Raw genomic sequence first — 24653 nt, forward strand, 5'->3', positions numbered from 1 at the left:
GATGAGGAGGGTGCTCAAGATCAGAACATCGGTCAATCTATTGAAGACCCTCATAGCTCCGCTATGGCATCACACGGAATGGTTTCCGTACCTTCTGCAACTTCTAATGGAGCTACCGAGAGAGCTCCCTCCACGACACAGTTTACTCAGACAACCACATGCCAACATCTTCCACAAAGGCGTAGCTTCGCTACGACTTCACGCCTGGAGACTATCCAGCATCTTCTCGCTGAGAGAGGATTTTCGCAACAAGTTGCGGTCAGGATGTCTGGACATCTGCGTAAGTCATACGCAGCTGTCTATCAGGCAAAGTGGAAAGTCTTCTGTGGTTGGTATCGGGGAAGGGGTATCTCTCCACTCGATGCCACTATTCCAACAATAGCAGAGTTCCTCGTGTATTTGCGGGAAGAAATGCGTCTTTCAGTCTCGGCAGTGAAAGGTTATGGCTCGGCCTTAAGTCTAGTCTTCAGGCTCAAAGGAATGGACATTTCTTCTTCGCTGGAACTTTCCCTACTCATACGAAATTATGAACTTACCTGCCCTTAGTCGGAAGTGAGACCTCCTCTATGGAACGTAGTTCGAGTTCTCAGGTCTCTTAAGAGACCTCCCTATGAACCATTACGCCAGGCTTCAGATCGCCACCTAACTTGGAAGACGGTGTTCCTACTAGCTTTGGCTTCGGCCGAGCGTGTTAGCGAACTTCATGGTCTCTCGTATGACATCGCCCATTCAAGGGGATGGGGGGAGGTAACGTTCAGTTTCGTCCCTGAGTTTATTGCTAAGACTCAGAATCCGGGAGTAGCGGACCCTTCCAGATTTTTAGTCTCCGTTCTGTAACAGATGACCCCGACCATGTCCTACTATGCCCAGTAAGGAGTTTGAGGCTAAAAGAACGGTAGCAGCCCGTCCTCATGTGCTAGCATTATTTGTTAGCACAGGGACGACTAAGAGGAGGGTCACCAAGAATATCATCTTGGTATGGATTCGTAGGGTGATTCATCTGTCCCTGAATCCAAACATTCCTCCATCACGTCTCCCCAGAGCACATGATGTCAGGGGCGTAGCTACGTCTCTGGCCTTTAAAAAGAATTTTTCAGTGACGCAGGTCCTTCAAGCTGGGGTGTTGAAGCTTCAGACAACCTTCACAGCTCACTACCTGCAAGACGTGACCCACAGGAGGCAGGATACGTTTTCTATCGGCCCTGTGGTGGCTGCACAACAGCTAGTTTAAAACCTCAAGCTCCTTATTTGACAAGTAGCAGAAGGTTGAGGGCATTGTTACCCGGTTTTAGTCTTCATGAATGAAAAGGTTTGTCTGGCCTTTATTCTTTTCTTCATCATCCCCTCTCTTGGGGAAAGCAGCATCCTGGGTTCTCTCCATAGCTGACCTCAAACCACTGCAGGTAAACCATGTTTCCTTGTGTTCCTAGTATTAAGTTAATACAGTGAACCCTCGCTACTTCGCGGTTCGACCATCGCGGATTCACCACTTCGCGGATTTTTTTCATAACGCATGTATATACATATATCGCGGATTTTTCCGGAAATTTCGAAAATACCGCGATGTGACCGATGGTGCGAGATAGGAGAAAGTAAGGAAAATTGAATCATGATTGATTTTCAAGGAAACTTTGAGGAGCAACAAAGATATCATTTGTTAGAGAGATAGAGAGAGGTAAGGAATGGGAGGTAGTGAAAAGTAGCCCACAGAGAGAGAGAGAGAGAGAGAGAGAGAGAGAGAGAGAGAGAGAGAGAGAGAGAGAGAGAGAGTGTGTGTGTGTTGTTTTAAATGTAATAAACAAAAAAATTTTTATAGGTTATAACACATTGGTGCTTATGTAATATCAACTGTATACTGTAGACGGTTTGAATAAGTTAAGAAATGAGCGGCAGCTAGACGTCAGCTGATCTAATCACAGCCAAAAGTAAAACAAAAAGAAGTCAACAATACTCGATTTTTAAAACACACCCGAAATTTAAAAACAAAAGTACATGCTTTCTTAATGTGCAATTAACTATTTAAAGAGTAGCAATTTTCTAGAATAAAATGATGTTTCCCAAAAAATAGTGGTTTGCTGATGAAATCGGATGCCGTATTTTTAGCAACGAATTAAATGGGTGTAAACTCGGCATAATTTTTTCATTTCGTATTTAATTGACACTAAGAAAACTAATTTTAGTTTCTTCATCTATATGTAAGTATTGTATAACACGAAGAGAGAGAGAGAGAGAGAGAGAGAGAGAGAGAGAGAGAGAGAGAGAGAGAGAATGAATCACCTGTTGTAATTGAATGCCGTGTTTTTGTTTCGTGAGAATTTCATCGCCACGACTATAACATCAACATACTGTACTGAACTTTACAGTATTATACAGACTACTGTAATATGATAAAGTAAAATATTTGTAATAACCTATTTTATATGAAATGGAGCTATTTGTTTTGTTTAAAAACAACTCTCACTCTCTCTCTCTCTCTCTCTCTCTCTCTCTCTCTCTCTCTCTCTCTCTCTCTCTCGTAAATTGTTTTCCTGCTTTGCTACGTATGTATGATTTTATATAGATACGGTAAATAATATTTGTAATAACATATTTTCTAAAATCTTTTACTGTAATATCATTATTTATCACTTTCATCATGCGCGTTAAATGCCTTCGTTTGTTTACTGAGCGTACTTTATTACGCCGTCGTTTCAGGCGGCGTCATAAAGAAAAAAATTTCATTTGGAAGTCCTAAGAAAAATTAAGTAAAACATTGGTAATAACAAAATCAACATACTGTACTGAATAATCAATATAATCGATGCAAAAACTAACCTATACACAGATGTGTAAATGCGTTTGTTTCTTCATTATGATCAGAGATAAACGTTAACAAAACATTGGTTGCCATTTTTTATCGTGCTTTTTGGCTGGTTTAGGAAACGTATGATATAAAATCGCCTTTAATATTTGTGCCTGTTTTAGTTTAGGGTACTGTAGTACATGCATTAAGTGTTCTGTACATTAAGGGTAGTTTGTTAACAGTACTACGTACAAGGGAAGGTTTTAAAATTCTGAATATACATGTTAAATAAATAGGTAAATATGGTGTCACTACTTCGCGGATTTTCACCTATCGCGGCCGGGTCTGGAACCTATCTACCGCGATAAACGAGGGTTCACTGTACTGTCACGTCCCCATACCCTGACGAGGTGGTATTGGGAGAGTCCTAGTCTAAAGTTTCCATCCAAAGAACTTCAGATCAACTTCCTAGGACGAGTCACACTTCGTTATACCTTCACACACAGCTTGCGTAGGCTGCAGTCCTTGCGTAGCAAGGTTCTAGCGAGGTGCAGGGACTCCTTATTTCTTGGGTGCTGACACACTCAAATAACGAGCCCCGGGCAAAGCCAAAAAGCCAGTACTGGCTGGGAGGTCCACCCTTTCTAATCGGTGAGTCACCCCTATTAAATAGTGTGGTTTGTATGTCGGTTACGGAACAAATGACAAATTCGTAGATAATTTGTATTTTTCCTAAGCATACAAACCTTAGCTATTTAATCAAACTTGCCCACCAGCCCTATCCCCCTTGAAGTCCTACCTCCAAGTAAAGTGAGCTCAAGCACAGGTGTGTGTGAGGGGGGGAAGGTAGCAAGCTACCCTCCTCTACCCCCGCTAACTAGCGACATGGGTAGTAAACCCTCGTTAAATTTTAATGGCTCGTCTTTTCAGCTACGCCGAAAGTAATACCCCTATTAAATAGCTAAGGTTTGTATAGTTAGGAAAAATACAAATTATCTACGAATTTGTCATTTTTCCTGGCTTATAGGCCAAAGAAACTTACTATACTTTTGAAATCCTAATTAAAATTTTTCAGTATCAAAATGTACACACTGTGCTTTCCCACTCGGTGTCCGTTACTTCATAATGTTTAATGCTCAATGAACCATAGGGATTCACACAGACTCACGTTTGCTTCATTTGTTTCTTTGAATTAATTCATTCGCTCTCCCTTTTGAATCAGCTGACACCATTTTCCTAAATAATCTGGTTCCATTGCCTGGTTTTACCTAATTCTGACTTTACCTTGTCATGATTACAATAATCAGAGCAAAGCATTAGCAACTCAAATCATTAATGGAACACTTGAATTGGGTTAAGCTAAATGTAAGTCTTTTAAATCATGCACTCATGTCAAATCGCCAATTACAGTACTTAACGCTAACAATGTCATCTTCATTAATCAGGATAGTCTCGGATGAAAACTCACAAAATATTGGTTTTAATATTTTAATTGATCGGCAACTTGGCTGTATGACGTAAGAACAAATGTGACGACAAAAATTTCACTAAAATCATTGTATCAAACACACTTTCTTTCTATAAATTAGGTAAGTACATACGCGAATATGACACCACAGGAATTACGTACAAACTTTTTTTTTATGACTGAATTCCAGGTAATATCTGATATTACACTACATTCCAATTAAAACCTAAACATTTCTGCCCCTTTATTAAATAACTGTTATCATTGTCACTCCCTTTTTAACACAAAAGTTTTGAACCTGCAGTCACATTTGTTCGAAAATTACATTTAACATGTTCAGCAGCGAATGTCATAAATAACAAACATAAATAAATAATTTCAGATCAGAGAAATTATACAATTAAAATCCACAAATCATACAATGCAAAAAAAAAAAAAAAAAAGAAAAAAAATCTTAATTATCCACACGGCAATAGGAACAATCATTACTTTTTTCGGAAAGATTATTATTTACTCAAAAAATTTTAACTTTGAAAATATCTTGCTCAATCAGTTACTTTCTTCAATAAATACATGGAAAATAGTGTTCTTCATTTTACTCTAGCAATACTTGAAGTAAAGAAACAAGGTTATCACCTTGTTACTCTATACATCTTAACGACATCTTATAGTGCATTTGTTAATCTTGAAAACAACAGATGTTTGAACCACGTTACTTAACTTATGTGAGGGGTAGCTGTGGGCTACCTTATATTCTTGTCCTATGATTGCTGTCTCGAACCTTCCAAAATTTCAGGGTTGCCCTTGGCGTCCATAGTTGCGCTGTGTCCACCTGGGTGCCTACTACTTTTGAATTGACATCCAAAATCTTCATTGTTAGGGCGTTTGCTGAACCTTGAAGAGCTGCTGACGATAGGATAGTAGGGATCCATAGGAGGGTCTTGGCCCCCCATCCCCAATGACGAGTTGCGGTGCTGTGGCTCACGCAGCAGGGAAATGGGTGTACCTGCAATTGTGGGCATAGTGTCCCCATTTCCTTCAGGAGTATCGTGGGGTTGTTCTCTTGGGGACAAGAATGACTCCGCCTGAAGGGTCCCTCCCTGCCACCATTGTGTTGAATAATGATCACTTGAACCAGGGACATCTCAAATAAGTCTGCTGTTAATAGTTCTTCGTATTCTTACACAATTATCAAGGACAGAGTTACTTTAATTCAGGTTATGCAAGAGGGAAAAGGCGCATGGCGATGGGGTATGTTACTTTAATGTTAAAAGTCTAAGTTGCATTGAAATGGTGCTTATGAAATTTATGACAGCGTTTCGCCACTTGTGGTGCTCTTCTGCTGACCACTCTTCTTCGCGGTGTATTATATGGGCCAGCTGCTTGGTGAGGGCTGTGAGAGCTATCTCCCTCTGGGTAGCAGAAGTTGATGATGCAATGTCACTTAGCTATTGCAAGTCCCCGTTCCCTTCCCTCTCGTGTTTACCTGGGGAGTACAGGAGAGCTTCAGACTGGTTAGGCTTAGTCAATAATTTTATGGCGTCATTCGAGGCAACGGACTAACAATCCTGCCTTACGGGTTGTCAGTCATTAACCCTGTGACCCGTTTCCTAATGGTTTGGAGTATTACTTTAATTACTGTACTTATTTATAAATTCATTTATTGTGACACTTGGTAATGTAGGTACAACTTGACATACACAATATAGCCTACCTGCCTGATAAAACTTGAGATTCTGCTTATTTTTCATGTGTGGTATATCCCACTACATGATTTTTTTTTTTTTTTCAAACTTGATTCATTAGTCTTGTGAAAAAGATACTACACCACCACTTCTTTAAATGCAATGTAGTTCTGTAAGATGAAAGCATTCTGTCACAAAAATCAACCTCACTCATCCCTCTTTATACATACTGATCGGATATGGTTGGTTAACTGATGTTTTTCTAGCTCTCTTTACATGTCTGTAATGGGGCAATAATGTAAGAGTTACCTACAACAGTGACAATGTTATTATTGTTCCATCTTGTACATAATACTTATAATCAAAGGACCCCTACCCTCTTTTCATTTCCTTTTTTGAAGTTGGTGGACATTTCCTTGTATGGTTTTCATGCAGGAGATCAGAACTAGCAAAATACATACATACATATACCATGGCACTTCCCCCATTTTTGGGGGGTAGCCGACATCAAACAAATAAAACAAAAAAGGGGACCTCTCCTCTCTACGTTCCTCCCAGTCTGACTAGGGACTCAACCGAGTTCGGCTGGTACTGCTAGGGTGACACAGCCCACCCTCCCCTGTTATCCACCACAGATGAAGCTTCATAACTGAATCCCCTACTGCTGCTACCTCCTCGGTCATCCAAGGCACCGGAGGACGCAGCAGGGCCTACCGGAACTGCGTCACAATCGCTCACCACTCATTCCTATTTCTAGCACGCTCTCTTGCCTCTCACATCTATCCTCCTATCAGCCAGAGCATTCTCCACTCCATCCATCCTCCCAAACCTTGGCCTTCCTCTTGTACTTCTCCCATCAACACTTGCATTCATCACCTTCTTTAGCAGACAACCATTTTCCATTCTCTCAACATGGCCAAACCACCTCAACACATTCATATCCACTCTAGCTGCTAACTCATTTCTTACACCCGTTCTCACCCTTACTACTTCGTTCCTAACCCTATCTACTCGAGATACACCAGCCATACTCCATAGACACTTCATCTCAAACTCATTCAATTTCTGTCTCTCCATCACTTTCATTCCCCACAACTCCAATCCATACATCACAGTTGGTTCAATCACTTTCTCATACAGAACTCTCTTTACATTCATGCCCAACCCTCTATTTTTTACTACTCCCTTAACTGCCCCCAACACTTTACATTCATGCCCAACCCTCTATTTTTTACTACTCCCTTAACTGCCCCCAACACTTTGCATCCTTCATTCACTCTCTGACGTACATCTGCTTCCACTCCACCATTTGCTGCAACAACAGACCCCAAGTACTTAAACTGATCCACCTCTTCAAGTAACTCTCCATTCAACATGACATTCAACCTCGCACCACATTCCCTTCCCGAACATCTCATAACATTACTCTTACCCACATTAACTCTCAACTTCCTTCTCTCACACACCCTTCCAAATTCTGTCACTAATCGTCCAAGCTTCTCTTCCTCGTCTGCAACCATTACAGTATCATCTGCAAACAACAACTGATTCACCTCTCATTCATGGCCATTCTCGTCTACCAGTTTCAATCCTCGTCCAAGCACTCGAGCATTCACCTCTCTCACCACTCGATCAACATACAAGTTAAACAACCACGGCCACATCACACATCCCTGTCTCAGTCCCACTCTCACCAGAAACCAATCGCTCACTTCATTTCCTATCCTAACACATGCTGTACTATCTTTGTAGAAACTTTTCACTGCTTGCAACAACCTTCCACCAACTCCATATAACCTCCTTACATTCCACATTGCTTCCCTATCAACTCTATCATACGCTTTCTGCAGATCCATAAACGCAACATATACCTCCTTAACTTTTGCTAAATATTTCTCGCATATCTGCCTAACTAAAAATCTGATTCATACAACCCCTACCTCTTCTAAAACCACCCTGTATTTCTAAGATTGCATTCTCTGTTTTATCCTTAATTCTATTAATCAGTACTCTACCATACACCTTTCCAACTACACTCAACAAAATAATACGCCTTGAATTACAACACTCATGCACATCTCCCTTACCCTTATATAGTGGTACAATACATGCACAAACCCAATCTACTGTTACCATTGACAACACAAAACACATATTAAACAATCTCACCAACCATTCAAGTACAGTCACACCCCTAAGATTGCATTCTCTGTTTTATCCTTAATTCTATTAATCAGTACTCTACCATACACCTTTCCAACTACACTCAACAAAATAATACACCTTGAATTACAACACTCATGCACATCTCCCTTACCCTTATATAGTGGTACAATACATGCACAAACCCAATCTACTGTTACCATTGACAACACAAAACACATATTAAACAATCTCACCAACCATTCAAGTACAGTCACACCCCTTCCTGCTGCCTCGGATGTTGCTGAAGACTCACCTCTCCCTTCCGCGCAGCCTTCGAAGGGGAAGGTGGGTCCTCCGGTTTCTCCTGTGAGCTCGTCTCCCCCCCGGGGGAGCGCGCTTTCAGACACACCTCTTCGAAGGACCGATGACCCTGACTCCTTACCCAGGGGTCGCATTCGACGTAAGGCCCGTAGGCCTCTTCGAGAGAGGGGGCTCCCTTCTTCCTATAAAGGGGTGAAGAGGTGCCTCTTTGGGTCTCCTTCTCCTCCCCCTGCGGAGGAGCTACCTCGTCAGGAGAAGGTCGTACCTGCAACATCCCTTGACCTCTCTGCGGATCGTTCACGATCCCCTACTCCTGCCAGATCTTCAGTGCTGCCGTCACCTGTAATCCTTCAGGCACCGTCCCCTTCGGGGGAAAAGGACTCTGGGGTTAAGTCCCTGGCCCCTGCGCGCACCTGCGCGCTTGCGTGCAGTTGAGCGTAGGTCATCTTCGTCACCTACTTGTCAACGATCTCCTGTTCGCCAGCGCTCTCCAACGCGCCAGCGATCTCCTGTGCGCCAGCGCTCTCCTGCTCGCCAACGCGCCCAGGGGCGCGCTCTTCATCTTGAGGATGATCAACGCTCCCCAACGCGCCAGCGATCTCCTGCTCGCCAGCGCCTTTCTGGGCGTGCTCTTCAGCCTGTGAAGGATCAACGCTCCCCAACGCGCCAGCGATCTCCTGCGCGTCAGCGCTCTCCTGGACATCCAGAGAAGGTACAACGCCTTCCAACGCGCCAGCGATCTCCTACTCGCCAGAGCTCCCCTGCTCGCCAGCGCTCCTTAGGGCGCCCCCAGCCTGAGAAGCAACAACTTCCTGATGGGCGCACTACGCGCCATCACTCTCTTGTGCGCGTGCGCAAGCAAGCACTAGTGCCTGTGCCTGTTGCACGACCTGCGCGCCCACGCTCGCCAGTGCCCTCAAGATCTTCTGATTCAGACGCTCGCAAGGGTTCACCTTTGCCTCACTCGTCGATTCCTGCACTCCCAGTTGCTCCTGGGCGCCCTTTGATTACTGAGTGCCTCTTAAGTTTGGCGCACCCACGCCCACGATCTCCTACAGCTCGCCCTTCACGCCAACACGCTGTGGGGCCTGCAGGCTCTAAAGAAGGGGCCTCTCCTTCATGCGCCCCAATCACTGACAGATCTGCGCGCCACCAGTTGAGGGAGACCAAGTCTTCTAGGAGACATCTCTCTCCCTCCCACCATCACCAGCGCTCTCCTAAGAGGTCGCGAGCCCACTCGCCAGCTCGTTCTCTGGAACGTTCTCCTACGCGTTCATATGCACGCTCTCCTACTCGACCTCGTGCATACCCTCATGCGCGCCATTCACCTGCGCACCAATCACCTGTGCGCCACCACGCGCGGTCCTATGGTCGCCATTCTCCTACGCGCGAACGCTCACCCTCAGGACACTCGCCTACGCGCCATCGCGCTACCTCGCCTGCGCGCCCTCGCGCTACCTCGCCTGCGCGCCCTCGCGCCCATGCGCTCGTGCGCGCCCACGCCCGCGCGCGAAACTTCTTTCACGAGCTCTCCCGGGCGCGGCATCGTACCCGCCCGTGTGGGTCATACGGATCGCAAGGATCATTAGCAGGACGCTCCTCCTGGGAGGCGTTCCTATGACTCACTTCCGCGCAAGAGAAGGACAACGGCAGAGCAAGAAAGATCGGCAGAGAGGTCTAGGCAATCATCTTTTTCTTTTCAGGAAGGCCCTGTGGTGTCCACTCCTAAGTGTCGCGAGATCCCCTTTTCTCCAGCGGGGATTGCTGACACAGCGTCAGTTACCTGTCTACCATGGTTCCGCCACATGATCAATGCTGTGGTCCAGGCAATTAAGCCTTCCAGCACTGATCAGGGACGGGACCCTGTGACGGGTTCTCCACCGTTGAAGAAAAGGAAAGGAGTGGGCTTCGTGGTGACTCCTCTCCGGGAAAAGCTGGTCTCCAGGAACCCCATCAGGCGGACCCCTTCTCCTTCTCCAACCTCTGCAGCTCCACCCCCTCCTGTAGATAAGTTTATCTCGTCCTTGGGGGATTCCTCTAACTCGGAGAATTCTCCCTTGGCACCAAGGGGAGAATTTTCTCCGGATAGAGGAGGGGTTGCACGTGAGGAGGGTCCTCCTCGGGCGTCTTTGTTGGAGTCCTATTTCCCTCCCAGGAGGGAATCGAAGGACACCAAGACTGTTCCAAAATCTTCATCGAGGATTCGTCAAGAGCCAGCTATCCCTGGGGAGGACGTCCACGTTTCTCCCCAAGAAAACCTCTTGGGGATGGGAGACTTAGCTGCCAGTCCACCAAGAGGAGAGCACAGCGAGTCAGAACATGCGTTCTGGCAGGTCCTTGGATTGATGAGAGAGCTCAACAAAATCAAGGACCCGGAGACAGCCCCTCGCGAGGGGAAAGACACCGTGCTTGACGAGGTCTTTGGTGTCCAGAAGCCCCCCAAGACTAGTGCGGCTTTGCCCTGGTCTAAAGGGGTGAAAGGCGCCAGAGACAAGGTCAAAGCTCAACTCTCCGGTCTGGCCTCCTCAGGACGTTCTTTTGCCGGGTTCAAACTCCTCCCACCTCCTCTAGTCCAACAGAGGAGGTATTTCGAGATCGACGGGGAGTCTTGCATGTCTCTTCCACTCCATCATTCCGTGGAAGAACTAGCAAAGGGAACTTCTTTCGAGAAGCTCTCTACCCGGCAGGTGACGTTTGCAGCGTCAGAGACCCAATACCTGGAAAAAGTCGCAAAGAGTGCCATGCGGGCAACTTCGTGGCTTGAAGTCTGGCTTGGGTCTCTGGGCATCCTATTGCGATCCGAGGATCTGTCCAAGGAGAGCAATAGGAAAGCTTTGGAGACCTTCCTCCTCTCGGGCACTCGCTCTATTGAGTTTCTAGCTCACCAGGTCACTAACCTGTGGGCCAACATGATCCTCAAAAGACGCGATTCAGTGTCCGAGAGGTTCCATCCAAAGATCCCCACTGCAGACGTCAGCAGGCTCAGGCACTCCTCTATTTTTGGAGGGGAGTTACTGGAGCCTCGTGACATTGAGCAGACGGCTGAGAGGTGGAGGAGATCGAACCAGGACTCTCTCCTCCAAAGGGCCCTGACAGCTCGGCCCTATAAACCTCCAGCCCCTCAACAACAACGTCAACAGCAGCCTCTCAAGACACCTAAGAAGATTCCGGCAGCTAAGACAAGCGTGTCTAAGCCGCAGTCCTTTCAGCCGAAAGACAAGAAACGCGGCAAGTCCTCTAAGGGAGGTAGAACTCCTAGAGGAAGCGGCAAAGGTCGCAAACACTAGGAGTGGCAGTCCCCCCGCGTGTCCACCTGTGGGGGGATGCCTAAAAAGTTGCGTGCAGAGGTGGCAGCAACTCGGGGCCGACCCTTGGACGGTCTCTGTGATCGGTCAAGGGTATCGCGTCCCGTTCACGACATCTCTACCTCCCCTTACAGCGAATCCAGTGTCGTTGAACTCCTATATCTTGGGATTGGCAAAGGGGTTGGCCCTCCAGGCAGAAATCGAGACCATGCTCAAGAAGGATGCTCTCCAGGAGGTCGACGACGGCTCCCCAGCCTTCTTCAGTCGACTCTTTCTTGTAAAGGAGGCGTCTGGAGGCTGGAGACCGGTCATTGACCTCTCAGCACTAAACAAGTTTGTCGTACAAACTCGTTTCAGTATGGAGACAGCGGACACGGTCAGACTTGCAGTGAGACCACAAGACTTTATGTACACTCTGGATTGAAGGACGCGTATTTCCAGATCCCCATCCATCCGTCTTCCAGGAAGTACTTAAGATTCAGCCTAGACGGCAAGACCTACCAGTTCAAGGTGCTGTGTTTCGGTCTCTCCACGGCACCCCAGGTGTTCACCAAGGTGTTCACTCTGATCTCGTCGTGGACTCACAGGAACGGCATCCGTCTCCTTCGTTATCTGGACGACTGGTTAATCCTGGCAGACTCGGAGTCGACCCTTCTGCGTCACGAGACAGGCTTCTGGAAGTTTGCCAAGATCTAGGGATCTTGGTAAATCTCGAGAAGTCCTCTCTGCGCCCTACGAAGAAACTGGTATACCTAGGCATGAAACTAGACACGATTCTCCACAAAGCCTTTCCATCAGACGAAAGGATAGCAAGGCTGAGGAAGGTAGCAGAACCTTTCCTCAGACGAGAAGAGCTTCCAGCCCAACTGTGGTTATGTCTCTTAGGCCATCTATCATCTTTGGTTCGTCTTGTTCCAAACGGCCGCCTCAGGATGAGATCCCTTCAGTGGCGGCTGAAGTCACGATGGAATTAGGGAAACGATTCCCCGGACTTCCTAGTTCCCATAGGACCTTCGGAACGGGCGGATCCTCGATGGTGGCTGGACGACGAGAACCTACGGAAGGGAGAAGATCTTCTTGTCCTCCCCCCAGATTTGACTCTGTTTACGGACGCGCCATATCAAGGGTGGGGGGCCCACATTCTGAACCAAAGAGCCTCAGGCCTTTGGTCAGAATCGGAAAAGTGCCTCCACATCAACCTGCTAGAATTCAAGGCCGTTTTTCTGGCTCTTCAACAGTTCCAACAAACCCTGGCGGGCCACTCCGTGGTGGTGATGAGCGACAACACCACAGTAGTGGCTTATATCAACAAGCAGAGAGGTACCATCTCGCAACAACTATCCCATCTTGCAGTAGAGATTCTGAGATGGTCCGAAACCCGCTCGATCTCACTGTCAGCTCGCTTCATTCCTGGCAAGAGGAATGTCCTCGCCGACAGCCTCAGCAGGGCGACGCAGATAGTGAGTACCGAGTGGTGTTTGGATCCTCAGATAGCCAACAAAGTCCTGACTTTGTGGGGTTCCCCGACTATAGACCTGTTTGCGACAGCCTTGAATTTCAGGCTGCCCCTTTACTGCTCTCCAGTCCCGGACCCCAAGGCTCTCTGGCAGGATGCATTTCAACACAGGTGGGACAACATGGACGTTTACGCCTTCCCACCTTTTTGTTTGATGAGAAGGGTGCTCAACAAGGCCAACCTATCGGTCAACCTCTCCATGACTCTCATAGCTCCGCTATGGCATCATGCGGAATGGTTCCCGGACCTTCTGCAACTCCTAACGGAACCCCCAAGAGAACTCCCTCCACGTCACGAGCTACTCAGACAACCACATTGCAACATCTTCCACAAGGCCGTAGCTTCGCTTCGGCTTCACGCCTGGAGACTATCCAGCGACTCCTCACAGAGAGAGGATTTTCTCAACAAGTTGCGGACAGGATGTCTCGACACCTGCGAGAATCCTCTTCCAGCGTCTACCAGGCGAAGTGGAAAGTCTTTTGTGGTTGGTGTCGTGGAAGGGGTATCTCTCCGCTCGATGCCACTATTCCAACAATAGCGGAGTTCCTTGTATATCTTCGGGAGGAAATGCGCCTTTCGGTCTCGGCGGTGAAATGCTATCGCTCAGCCTTAAGCTTAGCCTTCAGGCTGAAAGGAGTGGATATTTCCTCTTCGTTGGAACTTTCTCTACTCATACGCAACTACGAGCTTACTTGCCCTCAGTCGGAAGTCAGACCCCCTCCTTGGAACGTGGTTCAAGTGCTCAGGGCTCTGAAAAGAGCTTCCTTTGAACCATTACGCCAGGCGTCTGATCGCCACCTAATGTGGAAGACGGTATTCCTACTCGCGTTGGCCTCGGCCAAACGAGTATGTGAACTTCATGGTCTCTCCTACGACGTTGCCCATTCAAGGGGATGGGGGTAGGTAACGTTCAAGTTCGCCCTGAGTTCATTGCTAAGACTCAAAACCCTGGGGTGTCGGATCCAAGATTCGACTCCTTCAAGGTAACGAGTCTACGTTCTGTAACAAGTGACCCAGACCATCTGTTACTGTGCCCAGTCAGGAGTCTGAGGCGCTACCTCAAAAGAACAGCTGCATCCCGTCCTCATGTGCAAGCTTTGTTTGTGAGCACAGGGAGGACAAAGAGAAGGGTCACCAAGAACTCCATCTCTTCATGGATTCGCAAGGTGATAAGCAGCACCTTGAATCCCGACTCTCATCCGTCACGTCGTCCCAAAGCTCACGACGTCAGGGGTGTTGCTACTTCTCGGGCCTTCAAGAGAAACTTCTCTGTGACGAAGGTTCTACAAGCTGGGGTCTGGAAACGTCAGACGACGTTCACAGCCCACTACCTACAGGACGTGACCCACAGGAACCTCGATACGTTTTCTATCGGTCTAACCTCAGGCTCCTTATTGGACAAGTAGCAGAAGGTTGAGGGCATTGTTACCCGGTTTTAGTCTGCGTGAATGAAAGAGTATGTCTGGCCCTTACTTCTTTCTTCATTCTCCCCTCTCTTGGGGATAGCAGCATCCAGGTCTTTGCGCAGCTGACCTCAACCTCTGCAGGTAAACCATGCTTCCTTGTGCTCCTGGTATTAGCCTTAATACTGTCGCGTCCCCCATACCCTGACGAGGTGCTATTGGGAACGTCCTAGCCTAGAGTTCCACATAAAGAACTCCAGGTCAACTTCCTAGGACGAGTCACATTATTCTCCTTCACACACATCCTAGTAGGCCGCATGATGGTCAAACATGACAACGTGCGAGGGTTAGGGACTCCCTTTCCTTGAGTTCTACAACTCGGAATAGGAGTCCCCGGGTAAAGCCGAAGCCAGAAGGCTGGGGACTTTCCACCCTTCCTAAGGGTAAGTCACCCCATGTAAATAGCGTGGTTTGTATTAGGTTACGGAACAAATGACAAATTTCGTAGATAATTTGTATTTTTCCTACCATACAAACCTTAGCTATTTACGCAAATGTTACCCGCCAGCCCTGACCCCCAAGTCAAGTCCTACCTTTAAGTGAATTGAGCTATTCACAGTGTGTGAGGGGGGGGGAGGGGTAGCTAGCTACCCCTTCCCTACCCCCCCGCTAACTAGCGCGGGGGGGTAGTTAACCCTCGTTAAAATTGAATGGCTCGTCATTTCAGCTCCGCCAAAATAATACCCCATGTAAATAGCTAAGGTTTGTATGGTAGGAAAAATACAAATTATCTACGAAATTTGTCATTTTTCCACTGTAATATACTGTTTTAGGTGTTTTTTTCAGAGGTCGGGAACGGATTAATTTTTTTTAGTTATTTAAATGGGAAAAATTGATCTGAGATATGAGCAAATTGACATACGAGCTTGGTCCCGGAACGCATTAAGCTCGTATCTCAAGGTATTACTGTATATTGATGGTAGTTTTAGAAATCAGGTAGGAACATTTGAACTTGGTTTACCGTAACAACATGGATGAGACAACAAGTGCTAAGTCTCCTGTGAAATAAAATAAGAGTATTAAGTCAGCAATTGCCTCCCAATTCATCATCATCTTCTATACCTATTGACGCAAAGGGCCTCGGTTAGATTTTGCTAGTCGTCTATATCATGAGCCTTGAGTTAATTACTTTTCCATTCATCGTCTCTTACTTTATGCTTCATAGTCCTCAGCCATGTAGGCCTGGGTCTTCCAACTCCTATAGTACCTTATCAAATATCAGTTTTAATGTTTTTAAAATGTTTTATTTTAATTTCCATTACTTCTTATATAGTTTATTTCCTATACTGGCCTATTTTCCCTGTTGGAGCCCTGGGCTTATAGCATCTTGCATTTCCAACTAGGGTTGTAGCTTAGCTAACAATAATAATAATGATGATAATCATCATCATCATATACCAAGGCACTTCCCCCAATTTTGGGGGTAGCCGACATCAAACAAATGAAACAAAAAAGGGGACCTCTCCTCTCTACATTCCTCCCAGCCTGAATACCCTACTGCTACTACCTCCGCGGTCATCTAAGGCACCGGAGGAAGCAGCAGGGCCTACCGGAACTGCATCACAATCACTCGTCATTCATTCCTGTTTCTAGCACGCTCTCTTGCCTCTCTCACATCTATCCTCCTATCAGCCAGAGCTTTCTTCACTCCATCCATCCTCTCAAACCTTGGCCTTCCTCTTGTAATTCTCCCATCAACTCTTGCATTCATCACCTTCTTTAGCAGACAGCCATTTTCCATTCTCAACATGGCCAAACCACCTCAACATATTCATGTCTACTCTAGCTGCTAACTCATTTCTTTCACCCGTCCTCACCCTCACCACTTCGTTCCTAACCCTATCTACTCGAGATACACCGGCCATACTCCTTAGACACTTCATCTGAAACACATTCAATTTCTGTCTCTCCGTCACTTTCATTCCCACAACTCCGATCCATACATCACAGTTGGTACAATCACTTTCTCATACAGAACTCTTTACATTCATGCCCAACCCTCTATTTTTTACTACTCCCTTAACTGCCTCCAACACTTTGCATCCTTCATTCACACACTGACGTACATCTGCTTCCACTCCACCATTTGCTGCAACAACAGACCCCAAGTATTTATACTGATCCACCTCCTCAAGTAACTCTCCATTCAACATGACATTCAACCTTGCACCACCTTCCCTTCTCGTATATCTCCTAACCTTACTCTTACCCACATTAACTCTCAACTTCCTTCTCTCGCACACCCTTCCAAGTTCTGTCACTAATCGGCCAAGCTTCTCTTCCGTGTCTGCAACCAGTACAGTATTATAACAACAACAACAACTACTACTACTACTACTACTACTACTACTACTACTACTACTACTACTACTACTGCTATTATTATTATTATTATTATTATTATTATTATCATTATCATTATGGAGCCCAGTTAAACATTTGGTGAACTAATCTCTTTGGGGATTGTGAAGAGCATGCCTAAACCACCACCTCCATCTACCCCTCACCCTGATCTCATACACATATAACACTTCTATAATTTCTCATTGTTTAATTTCTAATCCTGTCCTGCCATTTAACTCCCAATATTCTTCTGAGGTCTGTTCTCAAATCTACTAAATTTGTTGGCAATTGTTTCATTGTCATACCATGACTCATGTCCATACAGTAACACTGATCCCACTAAACTGATATATAGCCTGATTTTATATGTAATTTCAGCCTATTTGATTTCCAAATTTTACTTAACCTAACCATTGTCTGATTTTCTTTTTTCAATTTTTCACTAAACTAAAGACCCTGCATTGGGGATCATAGTCACTTAATACTTCAATGTTACCTCATTAATCCTTTCTCCTCCCAATGATATTTCATCTACCATTTAATCCTTTCTCCTTCCATTGATATTTAATCTTCCATTGCATACTCTGTTCTCATCATCTCCGTCTTTCTATTTATCTTGAGCCCAACATCGTGTGATATTTCATGCATTCTGGTAAGCAAGCATTTCAAATCATATGGTGTTCTGTTAATAAGGACAGCATCATCAGCATACTGTAGGTCAGCTATTTTTCTATTATCAATCCCGTCCAATCCTACTCCACCATATCCGAGTGTTCTATACATTATAAAATCCATGAGGAGGATAAAAAATGTAGGTGACAACAAATTCTTTTGGAATACTCTGCTGTTCACTGGAAATTCATTTGATAGGACTCCACTATCACTAACTTTGCACTTGCTATGCTCATGAACAGACTTAATCAAATTCACATATTTAAGAGGAATTCCATAATAACGCAGGACTCTTGACAAAATTGGGCGATGCACATTATCAAAGGCTTTTTCATAGTCCATAGATATGATCAAAAGTGGATATCTCTATTCTACGCATTGCTGCACATGTCTTAAAATGAAAATTTGGTCAGTACAACTTCTACCTTGCTAGATCCTGCTTGTTAATCTCACAGCTTTTCATCAATCTGTGTGTCTAGTCTCTTTAGAATAAGCATACTATATATTTTCATAGCCTCTGTAATTATATCACATCAGCCAGGTTTTTTTTTTTTTTTTTCACTCCTAACTCCTATTCAGCAGGTTTTGCCTCTTTGTGTCACATTTTGCAAAATAATCTTGTAAGTATTCTGGGGGTCACTTCCTTTTTAGCCAATATCATCTCAGCAGTTATTCCATCGTATCCAGGGGCTTTCCATCTTTAGAGTTTTTTAATTATAGATTCTAGCTCAAACATACTGAATTTATTCATGGGCACATCAATGTCTTCATCAGCTTCAGGTATAGCTGTCTAATTATTCCCTTCCTATGTCATATTCATGTCCTCACTTAAGTGTTTCATCTAACGTGCCTTTTCTCATCTTCTGTTGTTATAACAGATCCATCTCTCTTTTTTGATGGGTATATGTTTCTTCTTCTGTGCTCCCATAGAGATTTCATTAATAATTCTATGAGCAATTCGTAGGTTTTTCAGCCTCATCTGCTTTCCTTTTTAAATATTCTCTGCAGTCATTCTTGGCTTTTCTTTGACCTCGCTATCAATACTGGATTACTTAAGGGGACCAAACAAAAATTGACCCCATAGAGGGGTGGCTCTGTCAGTGTATCTCACACAGTGCACTAGACATTACTCAAGAAATTTTTCAGTTTCCTTTTTTCCTTTAATTGCATTTATTTCTTAACCATCTTTTCCTCTGTTCCTGTTCACTTTTTTCCATCTTGCTGTCCAACTTCTTTTAACTTTTACTCAGATTGTATGATACTGCTGAATGGTCCAAATTTGTAAATCAATTCCAAACAGTTTTCAGGAAAGATAGTAACTGCTAGTCAGCAAGTATTTATCATTTAAATATGCCCTTTACAATATACCCAAGCATATTGCTTTCTTTATCGATTTAGGCAGTTTTTCCATGAAGGATCTCTCTGAGGTTCCTGCTTACTTTACCAGAAGTCTCAGAAAGAATGGAGTGCATAATGCCAATGGCCTTTTTAGATTTATGTTAGAAGCTGGTCATCTGCAAAAGATTTAATATCCACTTTTTATGTTGAGTGGTTTCAGTCATAATTCACAGAGTTTAGGAGTTATTTTAAAAAATCTAATTTACTGTATTCATTTTAGGTGCAGATATTAAGCAAATGGAGAACATCCGCTACATTGACTGTGTTAAGTCAAATTTCCTAGCTCATTGGGATGGAATAACAAAAATCCGGAAACCCATTATTGCAGCTGTGAATGGATATGCTTTGGGTGGTGGATGTGAAGTTGCTATGATGTGTGACATTATCCTAGCAGGAGAAAAAGCAAGGTGAGTTAGTACTGTACATTAGTCATCTGTTTTATTGTATTAGTATTTTCCTATACATTGGTTTTCTATTTTATTGCATCTATTGTGTTCTATACATTATATGATAGGATGTGTTTTTGCTGATTAGAAGTTACCAAGTATAATGAGAGTGCATTTGTTTTGTTTGTTTTGTTTCAAGTATACGGAAAATTTTAAGATCAATGCTAGTAGGTTTAGTTGAGGGGGAGGGGGCTGCTCATATCATGGTAAAGTCTATATCTTTTTAAGATTTATATTGTATGTTAGCCTGTAGCCTACTAGCTTATAAATTACTTTACTACCTTAATAAACCCTTCAAAATACCTTTGGATATATCACAATGAAGTTTTTAATACTGTAATGATAGATGAAGCTTCTATATTATCAATATTACAGTAAATAATCTGAACCTGATAGAGTGCAGTAGTTTCCCCAGTCTTTGTTTCCTTGTAGTTTGAGTGCTGCACCTCTGACGGCAAAGAAAAGTAGATAGTTCCTGTCATATGCTTTGACTTGGAAATCATTGGCCTTAGAGTCCACCAAAAGATATAATTTGCAAGCCAAGCCAATTGAGTCATAAGCTGTGGAGAGCTTGTATGTGGATGTTTGGGCCTTCATAAGCTTAAAGTCCCAAAGCCATCAAAATTCTTGATAGGTATGTTTACTTTTAAAAGTAGATTTTTCCAAGCACTTTCCACATTCTTCTGAATTCAGTTTCTTCCATGTCTCAGTTAGAATTAGGGATAGTAATTGTTGGAAATGCTCGTAAATAATCTAAAGCTGATACAGTGCAGTAGTTTGCTCAGTCTTTGTTTCCTTGTCATTTGAGTTCTGCGCCTCACTGATGGTAAAAAAAAAGTAGATAGTTCCTTTCATATGCTATGACTTGGAAATCATGTGCCTTAAGTCCACCAAAAGATATAATTTGCAAGCCAAGCCAAGTGAGTCATAAGCTGTGGAGAGCTTGTATGTGGGTCTTTATGTCTTCATAAGTTTGAGGTGCCAAAGCCATCAAAATTTATGAAAGATATGTTTGCTTTTAAAAGTAGATTCCTGCAAGCACTTTCCACATTATACTGAATTCAGTTTCTTATCAATTAGAATTAGGGATAGTAATTGTTGGAAATGCTCTGGCTGGCTCTCCCTTCCTCTACATCCTCCCATCTCACTGATAAGTCATAATATCTAACTTAAAGGTAGGCCTATGCCAATACCCTATTTGTGCAACTTGAATGATACCCTCTTTTGTGGGTTGAATAAAAGTTTTAACTGTTGGCAAAATCAAAAGACTAATACAATATGCTTATTGAATGCCAAGGGACTCCTTATTTGGATGGTTGGCCAAGTCTCAATCTTGGTAATTTTGGTCTTTATCAAATCATGGTCAAACCTAACCCAACCCTCCATAGTCATTCTCATATTAATAGTGTTTCATTAAGTAAGGGTTCTGAAAATATGCTGTGCTCCACAAATTTGAAAACCAGCCACCCATTGAGATACTACCGCTAGAGAGTTTTTGGATCCTTTGACTGGCCAGACAGTAATACATTGAATCCCTCTCTCAGGTTACATCTCATTTTTTTCTTTGTCTACACATACACCGGATAGTCTGGCCTATTCTTTACACATTCCCGTCTTTTCTCATACACCTAACAACACTGATATTACCAAACACTTCTTTGATCAAGGGTCTAATTAGTGTACTGTAATGGTTCAGTGGCTACTTTCCTCTCGGTAAGGGTAGAAGAGTTTTTAGCTATGGGAAACAACTCTTCTATGAGAAGGACACTCCAAAATCAAGCCATTGTTCTCTAGTCTTGGGTAGTGCCATAGCCTCTGTACCATGGTCTTCCACTGACTTGGGTTAGAGTTCTCTTGCTTGAGGGTACACTCGAGCACACTATTCTATCTTATTTTTTTTTTTCTTCCTCTTGTTTTTTTAAATGGTGTGTTAGGCAGGCTTAATAGAAGGGCCATTGATGCCTCGTGGTTTATCAAGAGGTTGTCATTTCCTTATGTTTCTTTTTCTTTTCAAAACCATCCTTACTATCCTCCCATCAGTTGAAGCGGCTATCCTGGAGGGTATTTACCCTTGCATGGTGTATTTGCTCCTCCATGTTGACCAGTTTTTCTGACTTTTTTCTGTAGTCTATGGGTTTGATCAATCACTTTATTTATATTTCTGTACAAATTTTTTTTGTTATCATATTCTTGTTAATTTAGTTTTCAAGAATGATGAATCTTTTTTTTATTACCATTAATACTTAAGCTGTCTGGAGACATTGAGCAAAATCCGGGACCATTATGTCATAGATTTTGTCAATGTCTACTATATTGCAATATTTGGGGTTTACATGCAAATATTCCAGACCTCTCAGTTGCGTCTAGACAGTATGATATTCTTTTTTGCTCAGAAACTTTGATTTCTAATATGAGGCACTCATCTGACCTCCTTATAACTGGTTTGTTCCGTAACTGGAATACAAACCACGCTATTTAATAGGGGTATTACTTTCGGGTTAGCTGAAATGACGAGCCATTGATTTTTAACGAGGGTTTACTACACACACCGCTAGTTAGCGGGGGTAGGGGAGGGTAGCTTGCCCCCCCCCCCCCCCTCTCATACACGTGCTTGAGCTCACTTTGCTCTCGGCTGGGATGGCGGTTGGACGTGTCTGCTATCATCCTCGCCATCATATTGGCAGCCATTTAATTGCTTTTGTTCTTTCTTTTTCTTGTTTCTGTGTATGTGTAGTTGGCCTCTGCGATCATGTGCACCTGCCCTGGTTTTCCCGACCGCCCCTGTGGGACGTTCATGTTGGCGGTCGAGACTGATCCTCACGCCCTTTGTCCTTCTTGTAGGTGCCAATGGTGTGATAGTATCAACAAGTGTAGTGAGTGTAAGGAGTGGTCTGCCTCCCAGTGGGAGAGGTTTTCGCGATGACGGAAGAAGAAGTCCAAACCGGATATTTCTTCTTCAAAGGTTGCTTCGAAGGGAGAAAAACCCAAGGCCTCTTCTTCCGTTGCCCAAACCTCCTCTGAAGCTCCCACTAGGTGGGCCTCTCTCGAGAGACCGTCGAGTGGTATCGTAGACCGATTTATTGTTAACCAACCTGGGGTCTCGAGAGATGACGTTGCTTCGCCCTAGCGAAGCAGCTTCACCTCTACCCCCGGGGGAGGACATGTCACTAACCTCTTTGTTTCAGCTTTGGTCCTCCTTGGGGCTTACAGGTTCGCCATCCAAGGAGGCTTTGCTTAACTACATCCGATTGGGTGCTGCTGTCAAGCAATCGTCGTCACCGTCAGAGGGTGATCTACTGTTTCTTGTAGACATTGTGGTGTCAGAGGTATCCAATGTGGTTTCACCCATCTCCTCTTCCAATCCAGACTCTACGGTAGCTGACAGCTTAGTTTCTCCCGTTCCTGATCAACCTACAAGGGGGAAACTAAGTCCATCGTTAGTCTCTCCTGTTAGTGTTTCTTTCCCTTGGGGTGAGTTCACTTACAGAGATTCCTCTTCGGAGGACTGCTGAAGGTCTGCTTGCTGATCCAACGGCCCCCAGAGGGCGCATCCGTCGGAAGGCTCGCCTTCCTCTTCGCTATAGAGGCCTTCCTTCACCTGCGGTGAGGAGGCACCTCTTTGGTTCAACATCTTCTATGCAGTCCCCCGCAGAGGAGCCTCTAGACCGATCATCCGTTACTGCACCTGCATTGGTCCTGGACCTCTGAAGACTGTTCGCGATCTCCAAGGACACGTCAACCTTCCACCCGACAGACCTGCCGACCTGCTGTCGCCGTTCCTGCATGGGCCTAACAAGGCTCCAACTGAACGTGCTATTGCGCGCCAACAACCTACGCGCCCACGAAACCTGACAAGCGCTTATTAGTAGCTCGTCAGGCCCCATCACTACGCGCTGATCTTCCTTCTTACCCTAACACAGGGCATCAAGAGCGTACGCGCCAACATAAGCATATGCTCCAACAAGAGCATAGCTCCACCACGCGCCATGCACGCCCTTATGCGCACATGCGCCAACGATCTCCTGCACGCAAGGGCTCGCCTGCGCGCCCTGCGCAAACTGTGCCCACGCACCCTGCGCTTACGCACCAACGATCTCTTATGCGCCAGCGCCCACCTGTGTGCCAACCTTCTCCTGCGCGCCATCGATCTCCTGTGCAACAGTGCTCTCCTGCGCGCCAGCGCTCTCCCGCACGCCAACATTCTCCTGCACGCCAACATTCTCCTGCACGCCAACATTCTCCTGCACGTGCGCATACGCGCCCTAATTCTTACTCTCCTACGTGCCATGCTGCGCACCATCCTACGCGCCAAATAAAACCTGCGCGCCAACTTTCTCCTGATAGCAGGACTACTGACAAGTCAGCTATGCTGCCTTCATCCTCGCGCCACCCCTTATCAACGCGCCAGCGCTCACCTGCGCGCCACCCCTCTCCTGTGCGTATCTACAAAGATATGCGCATGCTCGTCAAGCCTCTCCTAGGGATGTGCGCCAACATTCTCATGAATCTACTGCGCACCCGCGTGCTAGGGGACTTTCTCCTGCGCGCACGTGCCCTACGGCTGTAACATATATGTGTAAACACTCCCGCGCACTCTTCGTGATTCTCCTGCGCGCCTACGTGCTCGAATATTCTCTTGCGCGCGCGCCACCAGTCTCCCCCGCGCGAGCGCCATCGCCTCATTCCCCTCCCTGCAAGCGCATACCACCACGCATTGTGGGAGAAGGGAAACTTCCAGAGGGGATCCCAAAGCTACCACAGGTGAACCCACCAAATACAGTGACCCCTCCCAGGGATCCTTCAATCTCTTTCCCTTCAAGGGGTATGTCTGACAGTGCGTCTGTCAGCCAACAGCCCTGGTTCGGTGCCCTGATCAGAGCCGTAACTCAGGCTTTCAAGCCTGTCCTCTCTGAATTGGGACATGGAACCATGGCTTCCTCTACCCAATTGAAGAGAAAAAGAGGAGTTCAAGACGCGGTCACTTCCCCAAGGGCGAAGCTGACTCCACGCAGACCTTCGAGTCAAGTTCCATCTATTCCTCAGACTGCTTCTCCTTCCCTTTCAAACGAAGATTTCCCGTCTCCAAGGGAATCACGCGAGGAGAAACTT

General features: G+C 45.2%; 1 protein-coding gene across 1 annotated transcript in view; it reads left to right on the plus strand.

The window, feature by feature from the left end:
- Positions 1-24653, plus strand: part of LOC137648621 (enoyl-CoA hydratase, mitochondrial-like) — a 237554-nt gene that overhangs the window by 93772 nt on the left and 119129 nt on the right. Inside the window, exon 3 of the mRNA XM_068381560.1 lies at positions 19319-19505. Within this exon, the coding sequence (XP_068237661.1) occupies positions 19319-19505 (187 nt within the window). The remainder of the gene's footprint in view (positions 1-19318; positions 19506-24653) is intronic.

Source organism: Palaemon carinicauda, chromosome 10 (assembly GCF_036898095.1).
Source record: "Palaemon carinicauda isolate YSFRI2023 chromosome 10, ASM3689809v2, whole genome shotgun sequence".
In the NCBI taxonomy this organism is placed as follows: Eukaryota; Metazoa; Arthropoda; class Malacostraca; order Decapoda; family Palaemonidae; genus Palaemon; species Palaemon carinicauda.